The sequence below is a fragment of the Myotis myotis genome, unplaced genomic scaffold, assembly GCF_014108235.1.
Source record: "Myotis myotis isolate mMyoMyo1 unplaced genomic scaffold, mMyoMyo1.p scaffold_m19_p_3, whole genome shotgun sequence".
Taxonomy (NCBI): Eukaryota; Metazoa; Chordata; class Mammalia; order Chiroptera; family Vespertilionidae; genus Myotis; species Myotis myotis.
Window position 1 is genome coordinate 185,703,325 of NW_023416335.1, and position 21,089 is coordinate 185,724,413.

Below are 21,089 nucleotides of genomic sequence, written 5' to 3' on the forward strand. Positions count from 1 at the left end.
CACATGTGGCTCTTTGGCTCCTTGAGTATGGCTCTTCCTAAGCCTTAGGAGTACCCTAATTAAGTTAATAACAATGTACCTACCTATATAGTTTAAGTTTAAAAAATTAGGCTCTCAAAAGAAATTTCAATCGTTGTACTGTTGATATTTGGCTCTGTTGACTTAATGAGTTTGTCGACCACTGAAAACGAGTTTCAATTGGGCTGACTGGGCACTTCAAGTCTCTGCCACGTATCTGTTCCATGCCAGTAGGCTACCTTAGGAATGTCCTCAAGGAGATGACAGAAACACAAGAAAGAGCAAGGCCTCTCATACTGTAGACTTAGAAGCACCATACTTGCACTTCTGCTTCATTCTATTACCCAAAGCCAGGCACATGGTCAAGTTCATAGACAGAGGCAGAGGACACTTCAAAGTTAAATGCCCAAGGGGGTGGATGCAGAGAGGGGGAAAGATCATTCAACCCATCAGCAAGACCTATCAATTCTACCTTAGAAATACGTTCCACACCTGTCCAATACTCCTTCTATCTTATTGCTACCACCACTTCAGTTCACCATGATCTCTCTTACCTATCACCACCTGACTGCTCTGTCCAAATCTTTCTTGTCCATTCCTTCTCAGACCATTCTCAATGCAGCAACGAGAATAAACTTAAAAAGAAAACCTGCTCTGACCACTCATTTAATTAAGTCTGCCAAATGGTTTCCTATTGTTCTCAGGATAAAGGTGAAAATCCTGACTAAGGCCTGAATTGTTTTCAATTTTCAATTGAGGGGTTATTTTAAAGCAAATAGATGAACCTGGTGAAAGGGAGAAAGACAGTCAAGATGGAGTGTGGGAAAGAGAGGCTTTCTAATGACTTCCATGTGAGGACAGCCTGGGACCCCTTTTTCCAACCTCATCTCCTTCCATCCTTTCTTTCACTTTATGGTTGGAACACATCATAATTCCCCAACTTGTACACTATTTCAAGCCTCTGGGGTCTTATTTGGACTGCTCTGGAAGCATTACAATAATAAATTAGAGATTAGGATGAGATAATAAGTAGTCAATATACCCATAGCTCTCCCAATATTCTCTCTTGATGTTCTCACCATCTTTTAATCTAGATAAACATGTACACATGGTTATGCTAGGGTGAGGTGAGAGTAGTATACAGGTGTGACAACTCATCCGAGAGGTTTTTGAGCCCAAGTCTGAGATACAACCATTAAATTGGCTTTGCAGAGAAGAAATCTAAGAGGAAGAGGTCAGAGAAATGGGATGGAAAACATACACATGGTGCAACTTCTTCACTAAGTTAGGCAACCTGCTCTCTGGAAAAGGACTATTAAGCCAAGACATTCTTCAAGACCGAGGCTGACCAGAGATGCCTTTTAGTCCACAGGGGCTTATCCTGTTACTCTTTCAGAGTTTGAGAAGGCTTATCAGGAGCTAGGCACACATAACCTTATTCCTTGTCTCTTCTCCCCAATTTTCTCAGGGGAATATTTCTGAATATTAGAGACATGGAAAAAAATGACATATTCTCATTTTCTCTCTCCTCATGTAGGGGTTTCACAATTTAACTGTAGGGGCCCTGTAGAATTCTTTCTCTCTCAGTGATCAACAAGAGGCAAATGTGAGTGCTTTAATCTCAACAAGTGGTCTTAGTTGAATCTACCAGGAAAAAAAAAAAGGTGTAAGAGTGAACTTTTCCCTATCCCAATAATACAGATCTTCACCCAAAACCAATACTTCCATACTTGGAACACATCACAATTCCTGAACCTGTACACTATTTCAAGCCTCTGGGATCTGACCTGGACTGCTGTGTCCAAGTAGAGTTGTTTTTCCCTCCTTTTGATATGGATTCAAAACCCTCTCCCTTATTCCCTAAAAAAAAAAGAGAGGAGAAGAGCACAGATTGGTTTGGCTCAGTGGATAGAGCATTGGCCTGTGGATTGAAGGGTCACACGCAGGAGAGAGGGAGAGAGGGAGAGAGGGAGAGAGGGAGAGAGGGAGAGAGGGAGAGAGGGAGAGAGGGAGAGAGGGAGAGAGGGAGAGAGGGAGAGAGGGAGAGAAGGAGAGAGGGAGAGAGCGCAGGGTCAGGCTTTTGGAGAGGAGAGTCATCATTTCCTTCCCTGAACTTTAAATCTACTCTTTCTCAAAAAAGCAAAGCAAAACAAAACAAAACCTTTGTTTTCTCTTCCCGTATAATGCAATCTAGAGACTACAGTCTTGGCAATAGGGACTCTCATTGCTACTTAGTCTATCACAGTTTCTAGGTCTTTCAGTGCACAAAGCTAGAAAAAAAGAACAAATGTTCCTTTTTCCCTTTCTTTCTAAGAGAATAACCATTTGGATTATACTAATGCCCTAGTCAAAACCAGTGCTATGGGATTTTTACCTAACTTTATCAAACTTAGAACTTTTTCTACTTCTTCCCATGCCCCAAATCCCAGTTCTCAATAACAGCAATATATTCGCACATTTGCTTTATCTTAAAAGACACATTCAATAGTCTTAGACTAACACTACCACCAGCAACATGATTGTTTGAAAAGAGTTTCAAGATTTTTCTTGCAGGTTTTATTTCTTTATGGTATAACCCCTAAGAATTTTCACTAAAATGATTATGTTTCAAAGTCATTTGGTATAGTTCCTTTCTATCTTATTAAATCACTAACTTTATATACAATTAAGTGCATTTGTTCCATTTTTCTTTATACTTTTAGATGGTTTTATTTTAATTTTGTTTGTAATTATGTAAAATTTATGTTCAAAACAAGGTCTATATATTCCTATATTCTCTCCTATTTCGTTAGGTGTCAATTTATGTATTTTTAAAGAATTATCATTCCTTTTTTAATGAAAGAAAATACTAAAATGTTATATGTGTGTCTGTCTCTATGTATATGTATTTCCTCCTTCTTATATAAGCAGTAGCACAGTATTCCCACTTTTTCTTGCCTGCATTTTTCATTTAATATAATCTAGGGGTTGTTTCATAACCATATATAAAAATATTCCCCATTCCTTTGTATTGCTGCATAGTATTCCATTGTGTGGTAAACCATTGCCTATTTTACCAGTCTTATATTGATATACATTTGGGTTGTTTCTCTACTTTTGCTGCTAAGTAGGTTGTAATGAATAACTTGAACTGCACCTCCCTTTGCATGTTTCCCCATATGTCTTTAGGATAGATTCCTACAAGTAGGATTGCTAAATCAAAAAGTAAACCCATAGATGGCTTTGCTGTATATTGCCAAATTTCCTTCTAAAGTGGTTATACCATGCTGTATGTTTTCACCAAAAAAAAATGTATGAGAATGCCTGTTTCCCCATAGTCTTTCCAACACAGTACACTGTCACTTTTCATTTTTGCCAATTTGAGGGTGGGAAATGGTATTTCACTGAAATATCATCTCTATCTTCTTTTAGTTTTCCCTTATTAAATAGTTGACATCTCTCTTATTATGAGAAAAGTTGAACATCTTTTCATTGCTGTAGAGTAATTTGAATTTTTCTCACTAAACTACCTATTCATATATCTAGTGCATTTTTCCTATGGGGTTGTGGAATTTTTCATTTAATTTTTAGAAAATTTTTATATATTGAAGATGTTAACCCCTGTGTATTATAATAGTTGCAAATATTATATTCCATTTGTCATAAATCTTTTAACTTTGCTTCTTCTATTATCATCCATAGAAAAACTTATTAGGTTTATTTGCTTTGTTTTTGAGGGGCATTAATGTTTATAATTAAACTAGAGGCCCGGTGCACAAATTTGTGCACTGGTGGGGTCCCTTGGCCTGGTTGGCGATGGAGGCCTATTGGGGGGCTGGCCAATGGGGAGGGAGGGACCCCAAGAGGTTAGGCAGCCAGCCCCCCTGATCTGGGCCTATGGGGGGCTAACTGGCAGGGGGGAGGGACCATGGGAGGTTGGCTGGCCATGGGAGATTGGCTGTGGGAGCACACTGACCACAGGGGGCAGCTCCTGCATTGAGTGTCTGCCCTCTGGTGGTCAGTGCATGTCATAGCAACTGGTCGACCAGTCATTCTGGTCGTTCGGTCCTAAGGGTTGCTTAGGCTGTATATATATATATATATATATATATATATATATATATATATATGTGTGTGTGTGTGTGTGTGTGTGTATATATATATTGGATTTATCAATCTTCTCCTTCATTGCTTCTAGAGTTTGAACCATGCTGAAAATTTTTCTTCACTCCCAGATGATAAAGGAATTCATTCATATTTTCTTTTGGTGCTCATATTATTTTTTTAACTCTACAACTCTGACGCATTTGGAAATTATATTAGAATAGGTTTTAAGTGAATTTATCTTTTTTCCATATGACTATCAAATTATCAACCTGATTTTCTAAAAAAAGATCTCTACTTTCCCCACTCAATTGAGATGTCACCTTCACTATATACTGCCATTTACATTTCTGGAGTTTCTATTCTGTTCCCTTCCTTGATCTATTCATCTATCTTGTTTAACAATGACCTTAATTAAACGTATTTTACTTTTGGTAGTACTTTTACTACTACCACTGTCTCTACTAATCTACACAATACCACAAGGCAATGAGTTGTATTTTTAAAAATTAAGTGCCTTCACCAGTGTCACTTCATTTTCACTATATACCTCTGAGGTAGGTAGGAAGAGCACTGTCTATCTTTTTACAGAGGAGACTTTATATAAATTTGCCTCTGCTACTGTAGCACCTACATATCTTTATCATATCACGTTATACTGAAATGACCTATGTATGAATACAATTAGAAAATCCTATGTCTTACATGCTTGGAATATGGTAAATGCTCAATCAGTGCTTGTTATTCTTAAACTGAGTGTAAAAACAGATGCATAATTTATTAAATGACTTACCCAAGGCCTCACAAAATGGCTAAAATGGAACCAAAGCCCAGGCCTTACTTTGCTATATATTATGCTCATTTTATTGCACCACATACTAAATATGAAGCATAGAAAACAGCATCCACAGAAGCCTCTGACCCTGTCTCTCAGAGCTCCGTGGCCTGTGGGTCACAGCTAAGCAGAACACGCCGTTCTGGTAGTCTGTGAAATGGGTTCAACATGCCAAAAGAGAGATCCTCTCTGTCAGCCCCAAATCACAAAAAAGAGGAAAATTAAAGTGTGAGCTTTTATTGAAAGACCACTCTGACATTTGCTGGAATATATAATTATCAAATAATTCTCTGTGTTTGTGTGTGTGTGCATGCTATATACGTATATAAGGTATAGATTCAAAATTCCTAAACAACTATTTAGTATCCACCCATTTGCTTTTCAATCTCATATTTGAAAAAATATTCATCTAAATAAATAAAATTATTCAAGTTATACAGATATATGTCATTAACTGCCAGCCTATTGTGATCCACATGTTAAATTTTTTAAGATGCAATAAAGTAAGCTTGCTTTGGACATTGACCAAAAAATTTATAAGCTGCTAGTAAAAGTGTAACAGGAAATTTTTGTCACTGGTTTTCTATACACAATACTCTATAAAGTGAATATTTAGTTTTTTTCATTTTGTTTTGTGTTGCCAAGTTATAAGATCACAGAAACTCTGATGAAGTAAAACTCTTCCCTCTCACAAAGTATATAATCTTTATTTTGGCTTCTTCCTCTCTGATGACTAAATTGGAAATTCCTCAAAGCTGTAATTCAAAGCCATAGGTGACCTTAAAGAAATGATTTTTTTATATGCTACCTTTTATTTTAAGGTAACTTTTCAAATGTGGACCGTGCATTCCATTATGTTTAGCTGTCAAGCACGGCCTTCATTTGCATTTCTTCCCACTGCTATAATTTTGAGAACTGGCAGGTGACCAAAGAAGAAAAAATGTGCATCTACCATCTAGAGTGCAATGTAGGCTTTTTTATTATAATTAAGTAGCATAGATATTCATGATTAGAGGAAGGTCAGAGGAGCAGAACATCAGAGCCAAGGACTTGAAGGTACAAAGAATAGAAAAATTGCTTTCTAAAGTTTTTTTTTTAAATAGTAATGGTGACAATCTTTAAGTTTTGCAATAAAACATTTTAAATAGCTCATCTGTTTTATTTTAAAATGTGCACGCCTGGTGTGCTTGCACATTTAAACTGGAGCTTGAAGTCTCAGTTACTTCCCATTTCTGCTCCTGGTGCAGAAAAGCAATTTGAGAATTATAATGACAATGGATTTTTTTAAAGGCTGAGTCTACATGACACCCAAAACTATTTGTACTGAGGCATGAGTTTTCTATTAAGTTTAATGGATTAATCCAAGGAGGCAGTGTGATGTGTAGATGGAGATGTTTTCAACTCCTAATTTTCAGTGATAATTCTGCGATTTGATAAGACAGGCAGATTACTATACAGTTTCTTTGCTTGCCCTCTCTATCTAGCTTATTGGCTCTCTTTCAGTCCAGCTGATCAATTTAGGTTATTACTTCTCCAGCCCTCTGACTTACAATGCACATTGTTTACTCTTCCTCCACCTCCTTGGCTAAGTGTTCTCCTCCTAATTGATGCAGAGCCCTAGGATTCATTCCAGGGACCCTGGCTCTTCTCTTCCCACCCTCTTTCCTTAAGTAACCTCTAGTTCCATAGTTTTTAATGCCAACTATATACCAAGCGCTCAGTTTCATATAGACCTCTCCTCTCACCTTGAAACTCATGTAACTGGCTTCCTATTCAACTTTTTTTTTAATCCTCACCCAAGGATATTTTTTCCATTGATTTTTAGAGAGAGTGGGAGGGAGAGGGAGAGACAGAGAGAAACACTGATATGAGAGAGACACATTGATTGGTTAACTCTGGTATGCCTGGACCAAGGCCAGGAGTCTGTAACCGAGGTATGTGCCCTTGATTGGAATCAAACCTGGGACCCTTCAGTCTGCAGGCCAATGCTCTATCCACTGAGCCAAACCAGCTAGGGCCCTATTTTGACTTGGTTATCTAAATCTCAAAGTTAACCTGACCAAAATTCAACTGTTAATTCTTCCAACTTCAAACTTACTCCTTTTTTATCTTTTCCATCTCAGTGTAAGTCACTAACACCCAGTTGTTCAGGATAGAAAAAGTAGCCGTCCTCAATTTTCTCATTTCTTCAACCTCTTTTCACATCATAAAATTCTATTGATTGTTCTACAGCACATCCCATCCTGTTCACTTCTCTTCATTGCCACTACTATGTCCAAGTCACCATTACCTTTTATCTGCCTCCTAGCTTCCTCTCTGATCCCTAAAATCCATTATCCAACCAGAGTTTCAGAGTAAATTTTTAAAAAATACACATCATATGTTATCTTAACTCTGCATAAAACATCTTAATGGTCTCCCTTAACAGTGAGGATAAAATCCAAGCTCCTTTCCTTGATGTAACATCTGATCCCTGACCAACTCTTGGACCACATCTCCTCCCAATCTTTTTCTCACTAACTGAGCTACTGACTCATTGGTCTTAATTGTTCCTGAACGTCTCCCAGCTCATGACATGCCTGGTATATGCTTCCTGCAAAGTTCTTCATTTACTTCCAGTCTATTCAATCCTCAGTTCAAATTTCAACTTTTAAAGTCTCCTCTACACCAAACCCCACAATGGGTCTCTATCTTATCTATTTTGTTTTTATCATTGGATTTGTCTAATATTTTCTTGCTTGCTTACTCTCATCCCCAGTAAAACTTAGGTCTTGCTTACTGCTATATTTTTAAGGCCTAGAAAAGTCCTTGGCACACAGTAGGTACTTAAGTATATTAAATGAATAAATAAGTGCATTCACATTATTTGGCATCGATTATGAGCACTCACAGTGCTGGCTCAAATTTTAGACCTCATTCAAGCTTAATCATTGCTTGTTCTTAACCATTTTGTTTTTTATTGCTTCATAGCACCACATCAGATATAATTTTCCTTGTTTAAATAAATTCATTTTTCAAAGTGTGTATTCAGTTGAAGACAGTGCGGCTCAAAGCCTCATCCATGGAGCAGTGCTGATCAATAAACTGTTTTTTTATTGCAACAAAATAAATACAGACACTGAGAGAAAACATGTAGAAGTATTTATGAGAAGTTGCATTTTATGTTTGCTGAATCTAATAATAAAAATATAAGGACTTATATTTGGTATGTCTTTGCTTCTTATTTTATTCTTTTGGTAGGTCATTTTTATTGTAGTTCACAGATGTATTGACCATGATAGTTCAGAATTTTTTTAAAACTGAGCTTTTAACACAGCTAGTTTAAAATGCACTAATCTAAGCCATCTCTCTTTAGAAATAATATGATAGCAGTATTTGATTGCTTAATAAAATTATAATAAATGTAATCAATTTATCATGCATAAGAGTGGATCAAAATTTACTTTGCAACAGATATATTTGTTTAAAACAATTATTTTATAAAGTCCTTAAATTTTAAATATAGGGAGAAAAATATCTCTAGAAATAGTCTTTCACCCTGCAAATAGTTATCATTTAATAATAAAGCCTGTTTGAAAGTATAGAGTAAGTTGAATCGATGCCAGTAATAACCCTACTATCTATCCACCCAGCACTGTTTTGCAAGAATTGAGCAGAGAACAGGTTGAAAAAGAGACAAAATCATAAGGAAATGTCAGGAAGGTAAGCCTCCTAGCCCAGACCTGTTCAAATTCAGTCTCTAGTCTGTCTGTTCATCAAGACATTCTCAGTTCTCATCCTACTAAAACCTTAAGTAAACTAATTGAAATAGCTAGGAAAGTCTCATAAGAGAGCAATTCTTCCTGCAATAATAAAGAGATATCCCTATTACTTTTTTCCTAAGAGATACAGACCTTGGCCACTTATAGGTGCTTCTGTCCCTTTGACCTTCTCAGTCCCCAGGCCTTTTATTTGTGTCTGGAAATAGTGACTAAAAAGAGGTAATAGTGACTACACATATGAGCCCATCTTGCATCAGCAACTACCCAACATACTTCCACTTGACCTCTCAACACACTTCACAGAGGCCACCAAAGAACCACTGCTGTAATCATTTTTGGTCACTAATAATTTGTACTGGATTTGATTCAGTGACTAAGAGGTAAAAGGCTCCATATTCAATTACCAGGCCCCCAGCTTCCGCAATTAATCAAAGACTGACATAATAGATCTATTACAATTCTCAAAGAAAAGACCAGGTCAAATCAATATAATCATTCTAACCATAAAAAGCAATATTAATATTCTTCATTCAAATATAAAATTCAAAACTCTATGGTATTTAAATGAACTTGTTTAGAATGCATTTCATCTAGAATTTTATTCTAGGAAACTTCAACATAATCAAAATGACAACCAAACTCTACTTTGAGTTTTCATAGCAGTCTTCTTTGGAGAAACTCAGACGTTTTCACATCTACTTTACCATTTACCCTGAAACTATGGTTTGGTGTCTAATGTAATTTGTGAAAGGATTTATCTGGTCAAAGGGGTTCTGTAAGAAATTGTAACAATCATAATAATATAACTGAATTGTTAACTAAACAGTGGTCTTTTATCTGTCCTGTATTAGGAAATCCTAAAGGAGTCCAAGAAAAGGTGGAATCTGAATCATGAAAGAAGCAACAATGCTATTGCAAATCATTAGCAGTAAGGGACTGCAAACATCTAAAGCATTAAAATGCTTCTGCTACTAAAGCAACAGACATATAAACTCAGAGGAAACTACTGAAAAAGTCAAAAACCCACTAATCCAATCTGAACTTTTAGTGACACTATCAACATGTATAAAGTCATCTGAAGAGTTCAAAGTTTAACCTTATGTCTGAAATTCAAGGATAAAGTCAAAGCAGAGAACACATTTCCCTTCATGTCCATGTCAAAATAAGAAACCACCTTCTACATGACAAGTGAAGATTATTTATATAACACTTTATATTAAAAAATTGTACCAGTTCTTTGTGTTAAGACTGTAAAAGAAAGTTCAGGTTGTTTTATCCATTAATGAGTTAAAATTAGAGACTTCTGAGAGATTCTAAAAATTTTATTTCAGTGTTTTTTTGTTCTTTCTTCCCCTTTTTAATATGTTCCCATTGATCTTACCTTTTTCATGTTTTACATCAACTGTCAAGCACCACTTGGGCTGGTCACCAAAATGCCAGAACCCTTGTCAGAGCTTAGTTTCTTTGAATTCAACCCCTTGGGTGCTAAAGCCTTCTCAATCACTTTACTGTCCTTCATCCATACAATTGTCATCTTTTTGATTGACATCTTGGGAACAGAAGAACAATTCCTTTACTAATACATACTGTCTCCAATTATTTGCAGGTTGCTCCCTCCTGACAACCTTTGGGGTGTTTGTTAATGCATTGAAAACATGCTGTCTACGATATTGCCATCTTCGTGGAGATTTGACGAGCTGGTTAGACCATGCGAAGGAAAAAAATGGTGGCTGCTACAGTGAGCTGCAAGTGGAAGAGACAAAATGTTTCCTCACCCTTCTCCCTCTCATCATTTTTCAGCTTCTTTACAAAATGTGCATAATGCAGGTAAGGAAGGGTAATTAGTACTACCCACAAGAACAATAAAATAATTGCATATTAACAAATAAACACTTGTTTTTATCCTAGTAAACACCTCCCCCATACATTTCGTCAGGCAGTTAAACTGTAAATGCTTCTAATTATTACAGACTCTAATTTCAAGAGCTAAGTGGGGGCAGGTAGAGGAGACTCTTGTTGTTTCTACCATAGAACTATAAATGTCTGTTGGTAGGTGCCGACAATGCTTCAGAGTGCATAGTTATAAGGCAGAAGAGCAGCAAATAAAAATATGAGATCTATGAGCAATTACCCAACCTCCCTTTAGCCAAAGGTTTTGCCTTCCTCCCTCATTAAGCCTTTAAAAACTGCTACTAACAAGTAGCTAGCTTGGCTGATTTGAGTACCACCCCCACTGTACGCTTAGGTGTAAGTACTAATGAGCAAGTGATTCTCTCCCTACCCACTCGCAGTTCCTTGGTGAATCAGTCAGTCCCTATGCTGTGGAGAAATCAGAGGAAAAACACTAAATCCAAAGTATCTTTTATAATGTATACGATTTAAACAATTTTTGATGTAGTAATGCTCAAAGGTTAACATACTTGTGAAGAAATATTATGATTTCTTAATATATTCTCCTATATCAAATGATTATAAAAATCCATGAAGAAACTTGGGACTGTCTTTGTTGCTAACTCCCAACTTTGAATTTAGGCTAATGAGTGAGTTGTATTGATATATCATAGACCCACAGAGCTGAAAAGAAACTGAGATTAACTTACTCAACCACTTAATTTGTTGAAAAGGAAACTGAGGCTCAGAAAAAGTAAGTGATTCTGGAGGGACATAGCCATTCTTGGAAAACAGCCATTTTTGTTTGTCATACTGTGTTCTACTTATAAAAACAGCAGAATTGAGTAATTGAAATCGAATCTGTATGTGGATATAATTTCTATCTGATCCTTTATAGACAAGTTTGGTGACCCTTACTCTAAACAGGCATTAAAGCTAGGCTGACTGAGTAGATTCAAACTTCCTCCTGACTCCACAATAGTAGTTGGCACAAAAATCCAATAATATTACCCATATATATGATAATTAATATCATAAAATAATTTAGAATGAAAAAATTAATGAGCACAAAATCACTAAGTGATTTATAGCTGGCCTTGACTTTTCTGTACAAGTAACACAAATTACTGATTCTTTATCTTCATAATGTAGTGACACCTGATATTTCTTTTGAATGAGCCTTCTCTGAAAAATGTCATATATTTTTTAATTTGACACAAATTACAATAAATTCTGATAAACTAATTTGAAAGCATTTCACCAAATCTGGGGGCCCATTTTATTGCAAAGAACCAAAATGAATACTTATTGACAACCTATATGTGTCATAGCTTCTTAAAGATGACTTCACATTATCTACTTTAATCCCTACAGCAAGCCTACATAGCTCATACTGTCGTCCTAAATCTGAGGCTCAAGAGACATTAAGTGACTTGCAACTTGCTCAAGGTCACCTTACTAGTATGTGGCATAGCGCCCATTCCAACACAGAGCTGATATCAACTCCCACACTCTGCTATTACCCACAATGCCTTTCTTGCAGCTGGGTTAAAAATAAAGACTATATAGGTTCCACATTATATACAGTCATGTTTATCATAAACTTCAAAGAAAATAATTAGAATGTACTAAAGAGACGCAAAGGAAACTTCCATTGGGATAGGCTGGAATTAGATTTTTGCTTCCAGAAGAAATAATCACCAGTATAAAAATCATCAAAGAACCAAGAATAAAACATCATAGAATTTCACATTTTAAATTTAGTTGCCATTATTAACCTTCAGTTCCAAGACATACATTAAAAATATGTTGATATGAAGGCCGATGATGTTGCCATTTGACATTCCTTGGCTATTCAAAGGTGAAAATAAATCTCTATTGATAGCAATTATTTCTGAATACTTGGAGGCTTGTCTGAAGTAAAAGTATTTAAAATTTTAAAAGGGGATGATTTCACAACTTGAGGCAGAAGCAAAATGATTTCAAGCTTTTAAGACACTGGAGCCTTTTCTTAGATTAGGCAATATATTAATATTGCTTCACTAAAGATTAATAGTACATTTGCCACATTATTAAGTTAACAGGTTTCTGTGTCTGTGATTCATGCTGATAATAACTTTATTCCTATTAACAATAATTCTCACTTGAAATCAGTAACAGAAACTTCCAGGTTGTGCTGGGAGCCTTTCAGTCGTATAGTGGTTCTGCTGCCAGCACTTTTTAAATATATATATACATCATTCATTTCCCTCTGATTGGGCGATATGTGCCTAATAAGTTTATTGAACTAGCTAATGTTCCCTTCACCTTTGCCATCTGTACCCAAGCAAAACATCCTTGTTTACAACCCCATGGGTCAAATTAAAGATTGGAAGATAAATTATCACCAGGACATATTTTATATATAGAGAAAAAAAACTCACTGAAAATGTGGTTCATTCCTACATAGCAATAGGCTCATTGTACAACTGGTGGGTTAACAGCTGTACTGACTTATGACTGATTCTATACCCTCTCAAATTGCACAATTGATGATAGAGAAGTTAGTGAAGGTTTCAAATGGGAAGTTATCATCTGGATGTTTGAGCAAGGCTGCCCTGCCAGGATGGTGGGAAGATGGGAATCTTGAGGTAGTTCCCACACTATTAAGAAAAATTGCAGAATCCATTCATCAAGAGCAAGACTCGGGTGTACTTTTCCTCCAAGACACTTAGTAGCTTTGTGTGCTACTGGGAATTAAAGAAATTCTCTTCTCCTAATGATAATGATAAAGATGGGATTATTCCAACAAAGCTCATAAACTAGAAAAGTGTAGAGGGACCCCTTCTCCATGACAATGTGCTTTAGTTCTGATGTTATAACCTAACAACAGGTTCGGAATATAAGAGGTTCCAAGTTAGGCTTAGAGTTTTAGTTAGTATTTGAGTTATTTTAAAAATGAAGACATTCTTGGGTGTGGAGAGAGCAGAGTGCCTGAAGAATGGCTTCTCTGTGTACAACACATCCAACAGCAACTTGGGCTTACTCCTCACGGGTGGCAGAATACTATGGCCTTCCTGTGACGTTACGCCCTATACATGAGAAAAGAAAAAGAAAAGAAAAAGAAAAAGAAAAAAAAGAAGAAAAAAAGAGAAAAAATAAAAAATAAAAATGAAGACATTCTAACTCAACTTTGAGGACTTGGAGTGAGGCAGAGCATTTTTTTTCTTTTTCTTTCTTCCTTCCTTCCTTCCTTCCTTCCTTCCTTCCTTCCTTCCTTCCTTCCTTCTTTCTTTCTTTCTTTCTTTTCTTCTTTCTTTTTCCTTATCTGCTACTTTATTATACAAACCTTTTTCATGTAGTTCCCTTTCTGGTTCTCTAGTGCCACACATTGATTTAAAAGGAGAGGAGAGCCCTAGCCCATTTGGCTCAGTGAATAGAGTGTCAGCCTATGGACTGAAGGGTCCTGGGTTTGATTCTGGTCAAGGGAACATATCTCTGTTACAAGCTCTATCACCAGCTCTGGGGTTGGGGCATGTGCAGGAGACAACCAATCAATGTGTCTCTCTCACGTTGGTGTTTCTCTGTCTCTCCCCATTCCATCCCCATCCCTTGCACTCTCTCCAAAAATCAATGGGAAAATAACCTCAAGTGAGGAAGAAAGAGAGAGAGAGAGAGAGAGAGAGAGAGAGAGAGAGAGAGAGAGAGAGAGAGAGAGAGAGAAGGAAAGGAAGGAAGGAAGGAAGGAAGGAAGGAAGGAAGGAAGGAAGGAAGGAAGGAAGGAAGGAAGAAAGAAAGAAAGAAAGAAAGAAAGAAAGAAAGAAAGAAAGAAAGAAAGAAAGAAAGAAAGAAAGAAAGAAGAAAGAAAAAGAGAGACAGAAAAAGAGAGGGAGGGATGGAGGGAGGCAGGGAGAAATGTTCTGGAACTCACCAAGAGAAAAAAAAAAAAAATATATATATATATATATATATATATATATATATATATATATATAATCTCCCAAATAAAAAAAATTTAAAAAAATTTTAAAAAGGAGAGTAGAGCCATAAGTATTTTTCTCATGTTGCTTGGCTCATGTTAGAAATGAGGCCAATCCACAAACACAGCCTCTACCAAGTTATGCGCTTCCACCATGGCAAAAAATCATGCTACTAAACTACTATTAAAGGGTCTATTCTAACCCCAAGCTTTTTACATCCGAGAGAAAACAAAACACTTAATACTTTCTACTGGTTTTTGCTTTATTATTCAAAGAAAAGGTATATGTAAAACTGAAGTTATTTGATTTTTTGTGTTATCCTAAACACAAAAGTAGGGCCATTTTTACTTTTCATAGGAATATTAAGAAGATAGACTAGATGACAAAAGATTCCTGCATAAAGAATCAGTAGTATTGTCAGTAGACTACACAGAGCTCTTACTGCCCTTAGGGGCTCATAATTGGGACCTTGAAGACCTAGGGAACATTCAGACCTTCTGTTACAGACAAGGCATCTGCTGCAGGATTCTTTCTCCAAAGTTAAACCACTGTGTCAATGCTTGCTCCTTTGCCCCCTCAACTATAGATTCCTTCAGGATATTATCTGCAGACCATGAATTCCAACCTGAATTTGGATGGATTTCTTCTGCCAATTGCAGTCATGAATGTCACCAGCATCCTGCCACTATTAATTCTGGCTCCTTGTATGGAATATTTCAGCACCTGCCTATTTCACTCTAAGAGAAATGGACCATTTCTGTTGGCATGCATTTGTAAGTACAACTTACAAGTAAATTATTTGCAACTTTTTAAAATAAAAATACTCTGCTGAGCTCTAAGCTGGAGATATGCTCTACAAGGAAAGTCTGATTTTGACAAATTGGGTAGAAGGTGAATTTGAGAGTGATAGCAGGTAATCTCTATGCAGACATTGGTGTCTGCCCCATTTTCCTCCCATTCTTTTATGCCTTCTCAGTAGACACACCTGATAGAAAGACATGGTGAAACTTCCAGTACCACCAAATGGCCTATCCTTCTTCAAGTAAAGTAGTCCTCACTCCTAAGTCAATGTTGAGTATGTTCTTAAAAATTAACATAAGTAATGAACCTAAAGAGTTAATTTCTGAACCAGTAGCAAAGTTTTTGAAAAATCAGTACTTTAATTCACAGTTTCAGTATAGTAGTTTTTCAAATAGTAAGGTATATAGCAATAATTTTCCAACATTTTTTGCTGCTTTACTGAGATATAACTGGCATATAACATTGTGTAAGTTTATGGTGTACGATGTGATGATTTGGTACACATATTTTGAAATGTTTACCCACAGTGAGGTTAGTTAACACATCCTTTGCCTCATATTATTACCATTTTGTTGTTGTTATGATGCTTAAGAACATAAAAGCTCTACTCATGTTCTTTTGGTAAAAATAAATAAATAAATAAATAATAAATAAATAAATAAATAAATAAATAAATAAATAAATAAATTTAGGACACCCTAGCTGGTTTGGCTCAGTAGATAGAGTGTCCAGCCTGTGAACCGAAGGGTCCCAGATTCGATTCTGGTGAAGAGCACTTACCTCGGTTGCAGGCTCCTCCCCAGCCTGGGCCCTGGTCGGGGCTCATGCAGAAGGCAACCAATCAATGTGTTTCTCTCACATCGATATTTCTTTCTGTCTTTCCCTCTCTCTTCCACTCTCTCTAAAAATCAATTAAATATCTTCAGATGAGGATTTAAAAAAAATTAGGATGTTATACTTAGAACACAATTAATGGAGCATAAGATATATTTTTTTCTGATTGAAATGGGAGAGAAGGAACTAAAGCCCATTCTGATCACACTCTCCTCTCCCTGTGTTCCCTGGGCACTGACATGGGCAAGAAGACAGGTCCTGATACAGTAAAACCAGGATCAGTCTAAGAATCAGAGATCTGGATCTCAGCCCTTACTCTGCTCCTGGGAGACTTTGAAAAGCCACCTAACCGTTTTTGTCTTCTGATTCACTTATTATTGGCAATGAGAGGCACACCCTAGATAAACCCTCTATTCTATAAGACTTTTGAAATCACTCAGGATGACATCAGTGCCTGGAGCACAGTCCTGACACATTGTGAAACTCCACAAATGTTAGCTAGTATTGAGTCATCGGTTGCAATTGTTTGGTAGGCATAAACAGAAAGCAAAGGGAATTGGAAACGCTTAAGAAATATTATATAATGGTAATCTGATGTCTTATTGTCTACTTGAGAAATAATTCCCTTGAAATAGTCAGGGCCAGGCGTTTCAAGGGTTCTTTCCTCTTTGTTAACCTGTTCTTATTCTTAATTCCTCCTTTTTAGAGATCTGTGGAGACCATGCAATCTTCTAGAATACATTTTTATATTTTTTGCTGATTCTCTGTTTATAGAAGTTACATTTTAGTGTGCTACCTGTTACTCAACAAGATTACTCCAGATCACATCACAGAGTAGATTTGTTTTTGGAAAGAACTCAAAGTGACTAACCTTACCTTAGTTTATCTTACTTTGCTGTCTTCAGTTATAGAGGCCTTTAGTGCATAACCTTTTCTGATTTATTTCCTAAGCCAAACCCTGGCATTATCTGTTGTAATAGGGTTAGGCAAACTATAAATATTAATAGGTTTTGGCAATCCTTAGATCTCAAAAAGTGTTTTTTCTGTGTATGACAACATAGAAATCCCCAAACCTGTATTCAGTGAATGCCCAGCATTATTTGAAGATAAAAAAAGTAAGATATTATACATACCCTCAACACCACGCTAATTAAAAAATAATGAATGCAGGACAACATGGAAGTAAATGTATATTGCAAAATGGCAAAGCTTTTGCAGTTTTATACAGTACCATGAAAATCCAGTCTGAACTTCCAATTTTGCTTAATTACAAAAGAAGAGTATTATGCTGAGCAAAATAAGCCAGTCAGAGAAAAATAAGTATCACATACTCTCACTCATATGTGGAATTTAATGAACCAAATAAACTGATGATCAAAAATAGACCCAGAATCATAGACGCATGAACAGACTGTCGAACCTCAGAGGGAAGAGGGGAAGGTGGGTGGGAAGAGATCAACCAATGAACTTGTATGCATATATGCATAACCCTCGGACACAGACAACGGGGTGCTGAGGGCCTGGGGGGGTGGGAGGAGAGGAAGAACTGAGCGGGCTGGAAGAGGTTAATGGGGGAAAAGGAGGACCTATGTAGTACTTTCAACAATAAAGATATAAAAAATAAACAAAAAAAGAATTTCTTAAATTGGGCAACTTTTGGAAAAATATGTTTCACAACATGGTTGAAAATACTACCTTAAAAATCCTTCCTGCGAATAGGAAATCTGAAATTCACTTTAAACATAAGCAACTTTCTCTTGGACTATTCTCCAATATTATATAGTAGAAGTCATGTCTGTTCTTAAAGTAAGATAAAATATTTTTCTAGATAAAGGGAATCTGACATCTGACAGGGTTATCTGATATATTGTTTGATGTTAATGAATTATCATTGCCCTTCAAGCTTGGTAACAGTTGTTGGGCAGCAAAAAGAAAAAGCTCAACTCATTTGAAAAAACTGAGCCAAGTTCTACTAAGTACAGAATACTGAATTTGGTTGTTTCTGAACCAGACTTCATTCATTTCTTCACTTACATGATTATGCATTTATTTGCATAATAGTTTGCTATGGGAATATAAAAAAATATGATGATATTCGTTTTTTAAACTAGATGTTTAAGTTTTCCATATTCTGCTTATGATTATAAAAGCTGATGTTTCATCAGGACAAATAAGCACAAACCTATGGCTCTTTATGATCATAATTTACATAACTGGATTAGTCTAATATTAAAATTTCTTGCCACTTTGAAGTCAAGTACCTTAAAAATGTGAGTGATATATGTATATAAATTATGAATAAACAAATATTTGCTAGTTCTTAATTTGAAACTGGGCACCTTCATATGTGGATCCCACTTAAACTCATGTTAAACCAGCATGTGATAGGTCAAGAATCTCAAAGATAATGTGTCACCTGAATTCACTTATTCTAATTCTCAAGCCATTGCAGCAGCAGCAGCAGGAGCATCATCATCATCATCATCATCATCATCATCATCATCATTATTCCAATTCCCAGCTATGCATAGCTATTAGGTTATATAAGTTAAATTATCAGTGTTAATTTTGCATCCTTACTGTCATTTTCAAATAAGGCTCTTAAGTGAATGAAAAAATTATTTCGTTACCACAATGGAAAGTTACTCCTTAGACCCCCATTCCCTTCCACATTCAGTCATTCTCTTTCCAGGACTGTCATGTGTAAGAAGGCAGATGGTGCAGACAATGCCAAAGCCTAGTGTTTGATGTGGATAATCACAGCCCAGGATAAGAGTGAGGAATGGGGAAATCTCAGTCAGTTGGTCAAACTAAAAATTTAATAAGGAAAAAATAAACTTACCTTTGTAAAGTCTATCTTATAAACAATGCAACGAAGAGGGGCTTCTGATTCAATATATGACATTCATGAGTTTATCACTTAAAGAAATCAAGAAGGATGTCACAGTACTATTTAAAAAATCTCCAAGACTTCCAGAACTGTGAAAGACAAAGGCTTGATATGCTCAGTTTCATCAAGACTGTATTTTTCCTAACATTACATATGAGGGGATCTAGCTATTTAAAAGTCAACCTTAATTTGCCAAAAATTTAGAATCAGTGATATCATTGTGATTTATCTGTATGTTAATTGGACATACTTCATTTAGCCTTTTTTAGTTCAAAAATGTTTGCATCATGAGTATTTCCTTTGTTTAGCATTAATTAAAATCCTGCCGTATGTGGCATTTAGTAGTTAGTGCTGACACACACAAGTATTAATCTGACTAAAATTAGCCTAATTAAGATTGTTATTAAGCCTTACACAAAGCAGAAGTGTACAGCACAGTGGGTAGCAATTATCTTGGCTTTTAAATGACATTTAGATTGAAATGTGGATGCAGTACATTCAAATATCTGCCAGACCTTCCTCTTTAAAATAAAAACTTGAAAATTCAAATTCTAACTCAAAGTCCTGTATGATGTAGGTAGAGCCAAGGTGTTGGTCGGTTTTTACATAACCAGTAACTTCTACCAGTTCTAATAACTGGCTGAGATACAAATTTTTGTGGGTTTTTTTTTTATTAGAACAAAGGTGCTTGATAAATTAAAAATAGACTCAGGGATCCAATCACCTTCACCAAAAATAGGATTACTTTGCCAAAACTACTTTTCCTCTACTATAATTTCAGAACTGATCGTTTTCCCTAAGAAATAACACAGTGTATAGCCATTGCAAATATCTGATAGAAGGAAATTTGTGAACACTAAAAAAAAAAAGGGTGTGTAAATATCTAGTCTGAATAACTCATTTGTTTAACTCATTTGCTTAATAAAAACATATTAATGTTCCTATTTTTAAAGTTGACAGCAATGTTGGAATTATATTTGAGGTGAAGAAGACCATCTAGTATACCATCTGATGCAATAATTGATGGCTTTATAGGTGCATGTATGTATCTAATGAGTTACCGGTTCCTTTCTCAGAAATTAAAACACAAACTGAAGCTGAATCTCCTGAAATGAGTTCCAGTAATCTAAAGAGAAACAAAAGACAGAACCCAGATAGCTCAATTCAAACAAAGAAATACATCAGTAATCAGAGAAACAGCATAAATAAAAAATATATGCCATTCTAGTGGTGGGTGAGAAATGTCTTCCACAAAGGTGTCTCTATGAGAGTGGTTTTTGGATTACCAGTATGTTTTCAGATGAGCAAATTTCCCATTCTGGGAACTTGCCAAAATCATGGATCTAAGGACAATTTCTCAAGAACTCAATAGAATTTCACACTTACGGTTATGTTACATATCAGAGACTCATGCATCAGACTACCCATAAAAAAAACCCATAGTTTTCTCAGTGAGTAAATTTAGCCAGTAACTGAAGAATCTTAACATTTCTATTTTTTAGTGTGGGATTTTGCTTCAGTACAAAATGGTAAGTGCAACCTTAATGTTTGAATAAATTCTGACTTTCTTTTATTTCATTGTGGTCTAATTTGACAAATTATTACATGGTAGGATAATAGAATAAACTTTAAGAGCTTCAATACGCTTATGGGTTTGTCTACAACCACGTAGCCAATATTAAAATATACATTATTTATCTGAGTATAATATCTCCTTTGGAACCATGTGCTTTATCTTGTAAATACAGGCTCACTAGCGGTTTAAAATGTGTACATTCTGATAAATTGCACTCTGCTTTGGACGAGTTATGATCTCATAGAAGTTAAGAATAAAAATGGAGTGGATTAAATTTAGGTTGGAATCAAACTTTGTTTTGAATTTCAAAAAAGTCATTTTTCACTGGCACCAGAGTGTAGGAGCAAATAAAAAGCAAATGTAGTTATCTAGATCCTTCAGGTAAAATATGCTTTGCCTGAAAACGTCTGGATAAATAAGTTAAATATTTGTGCTTCACTTG

The 21,089-nt window shown here is 35.9% G+C and overlaps 1 protein-coding gene and 1 non-coding gene across 2 annotated transcripts in view; both read left to right on the forward strand.

The window, feature by feature from the left end:
* SLC15A5 (solute carrier family 15 member 5) overlaps positions 1-21,089 on the forward strand; it is a 75,479-nt gene that overhangs the window by 18,175 nt on the left and 36,215 nt on the right. The window contains exons 4-5 of the mRNA XM_036298470.1: positions 10,304-10,524; positions 15,133-15,319. Of these exons, the coding sequence (XP_036154363.1) occupies positions 10,304-10,524; positions 15,133-15,319 (408 nt within the window). The remainder of the gene's footprint in view (positions 1-10,303; positions 10,525-15,132; positions 15,320-21,089) is intronic.
* On the forward strand, positions 13,538-13,666 carry LOC118652382. Its single transcript, XR_004966616.1, has one exon. It is a non-coding gene; the product is annotated as a small nucleolar RNA SNORA11 (small nucleolar RNA).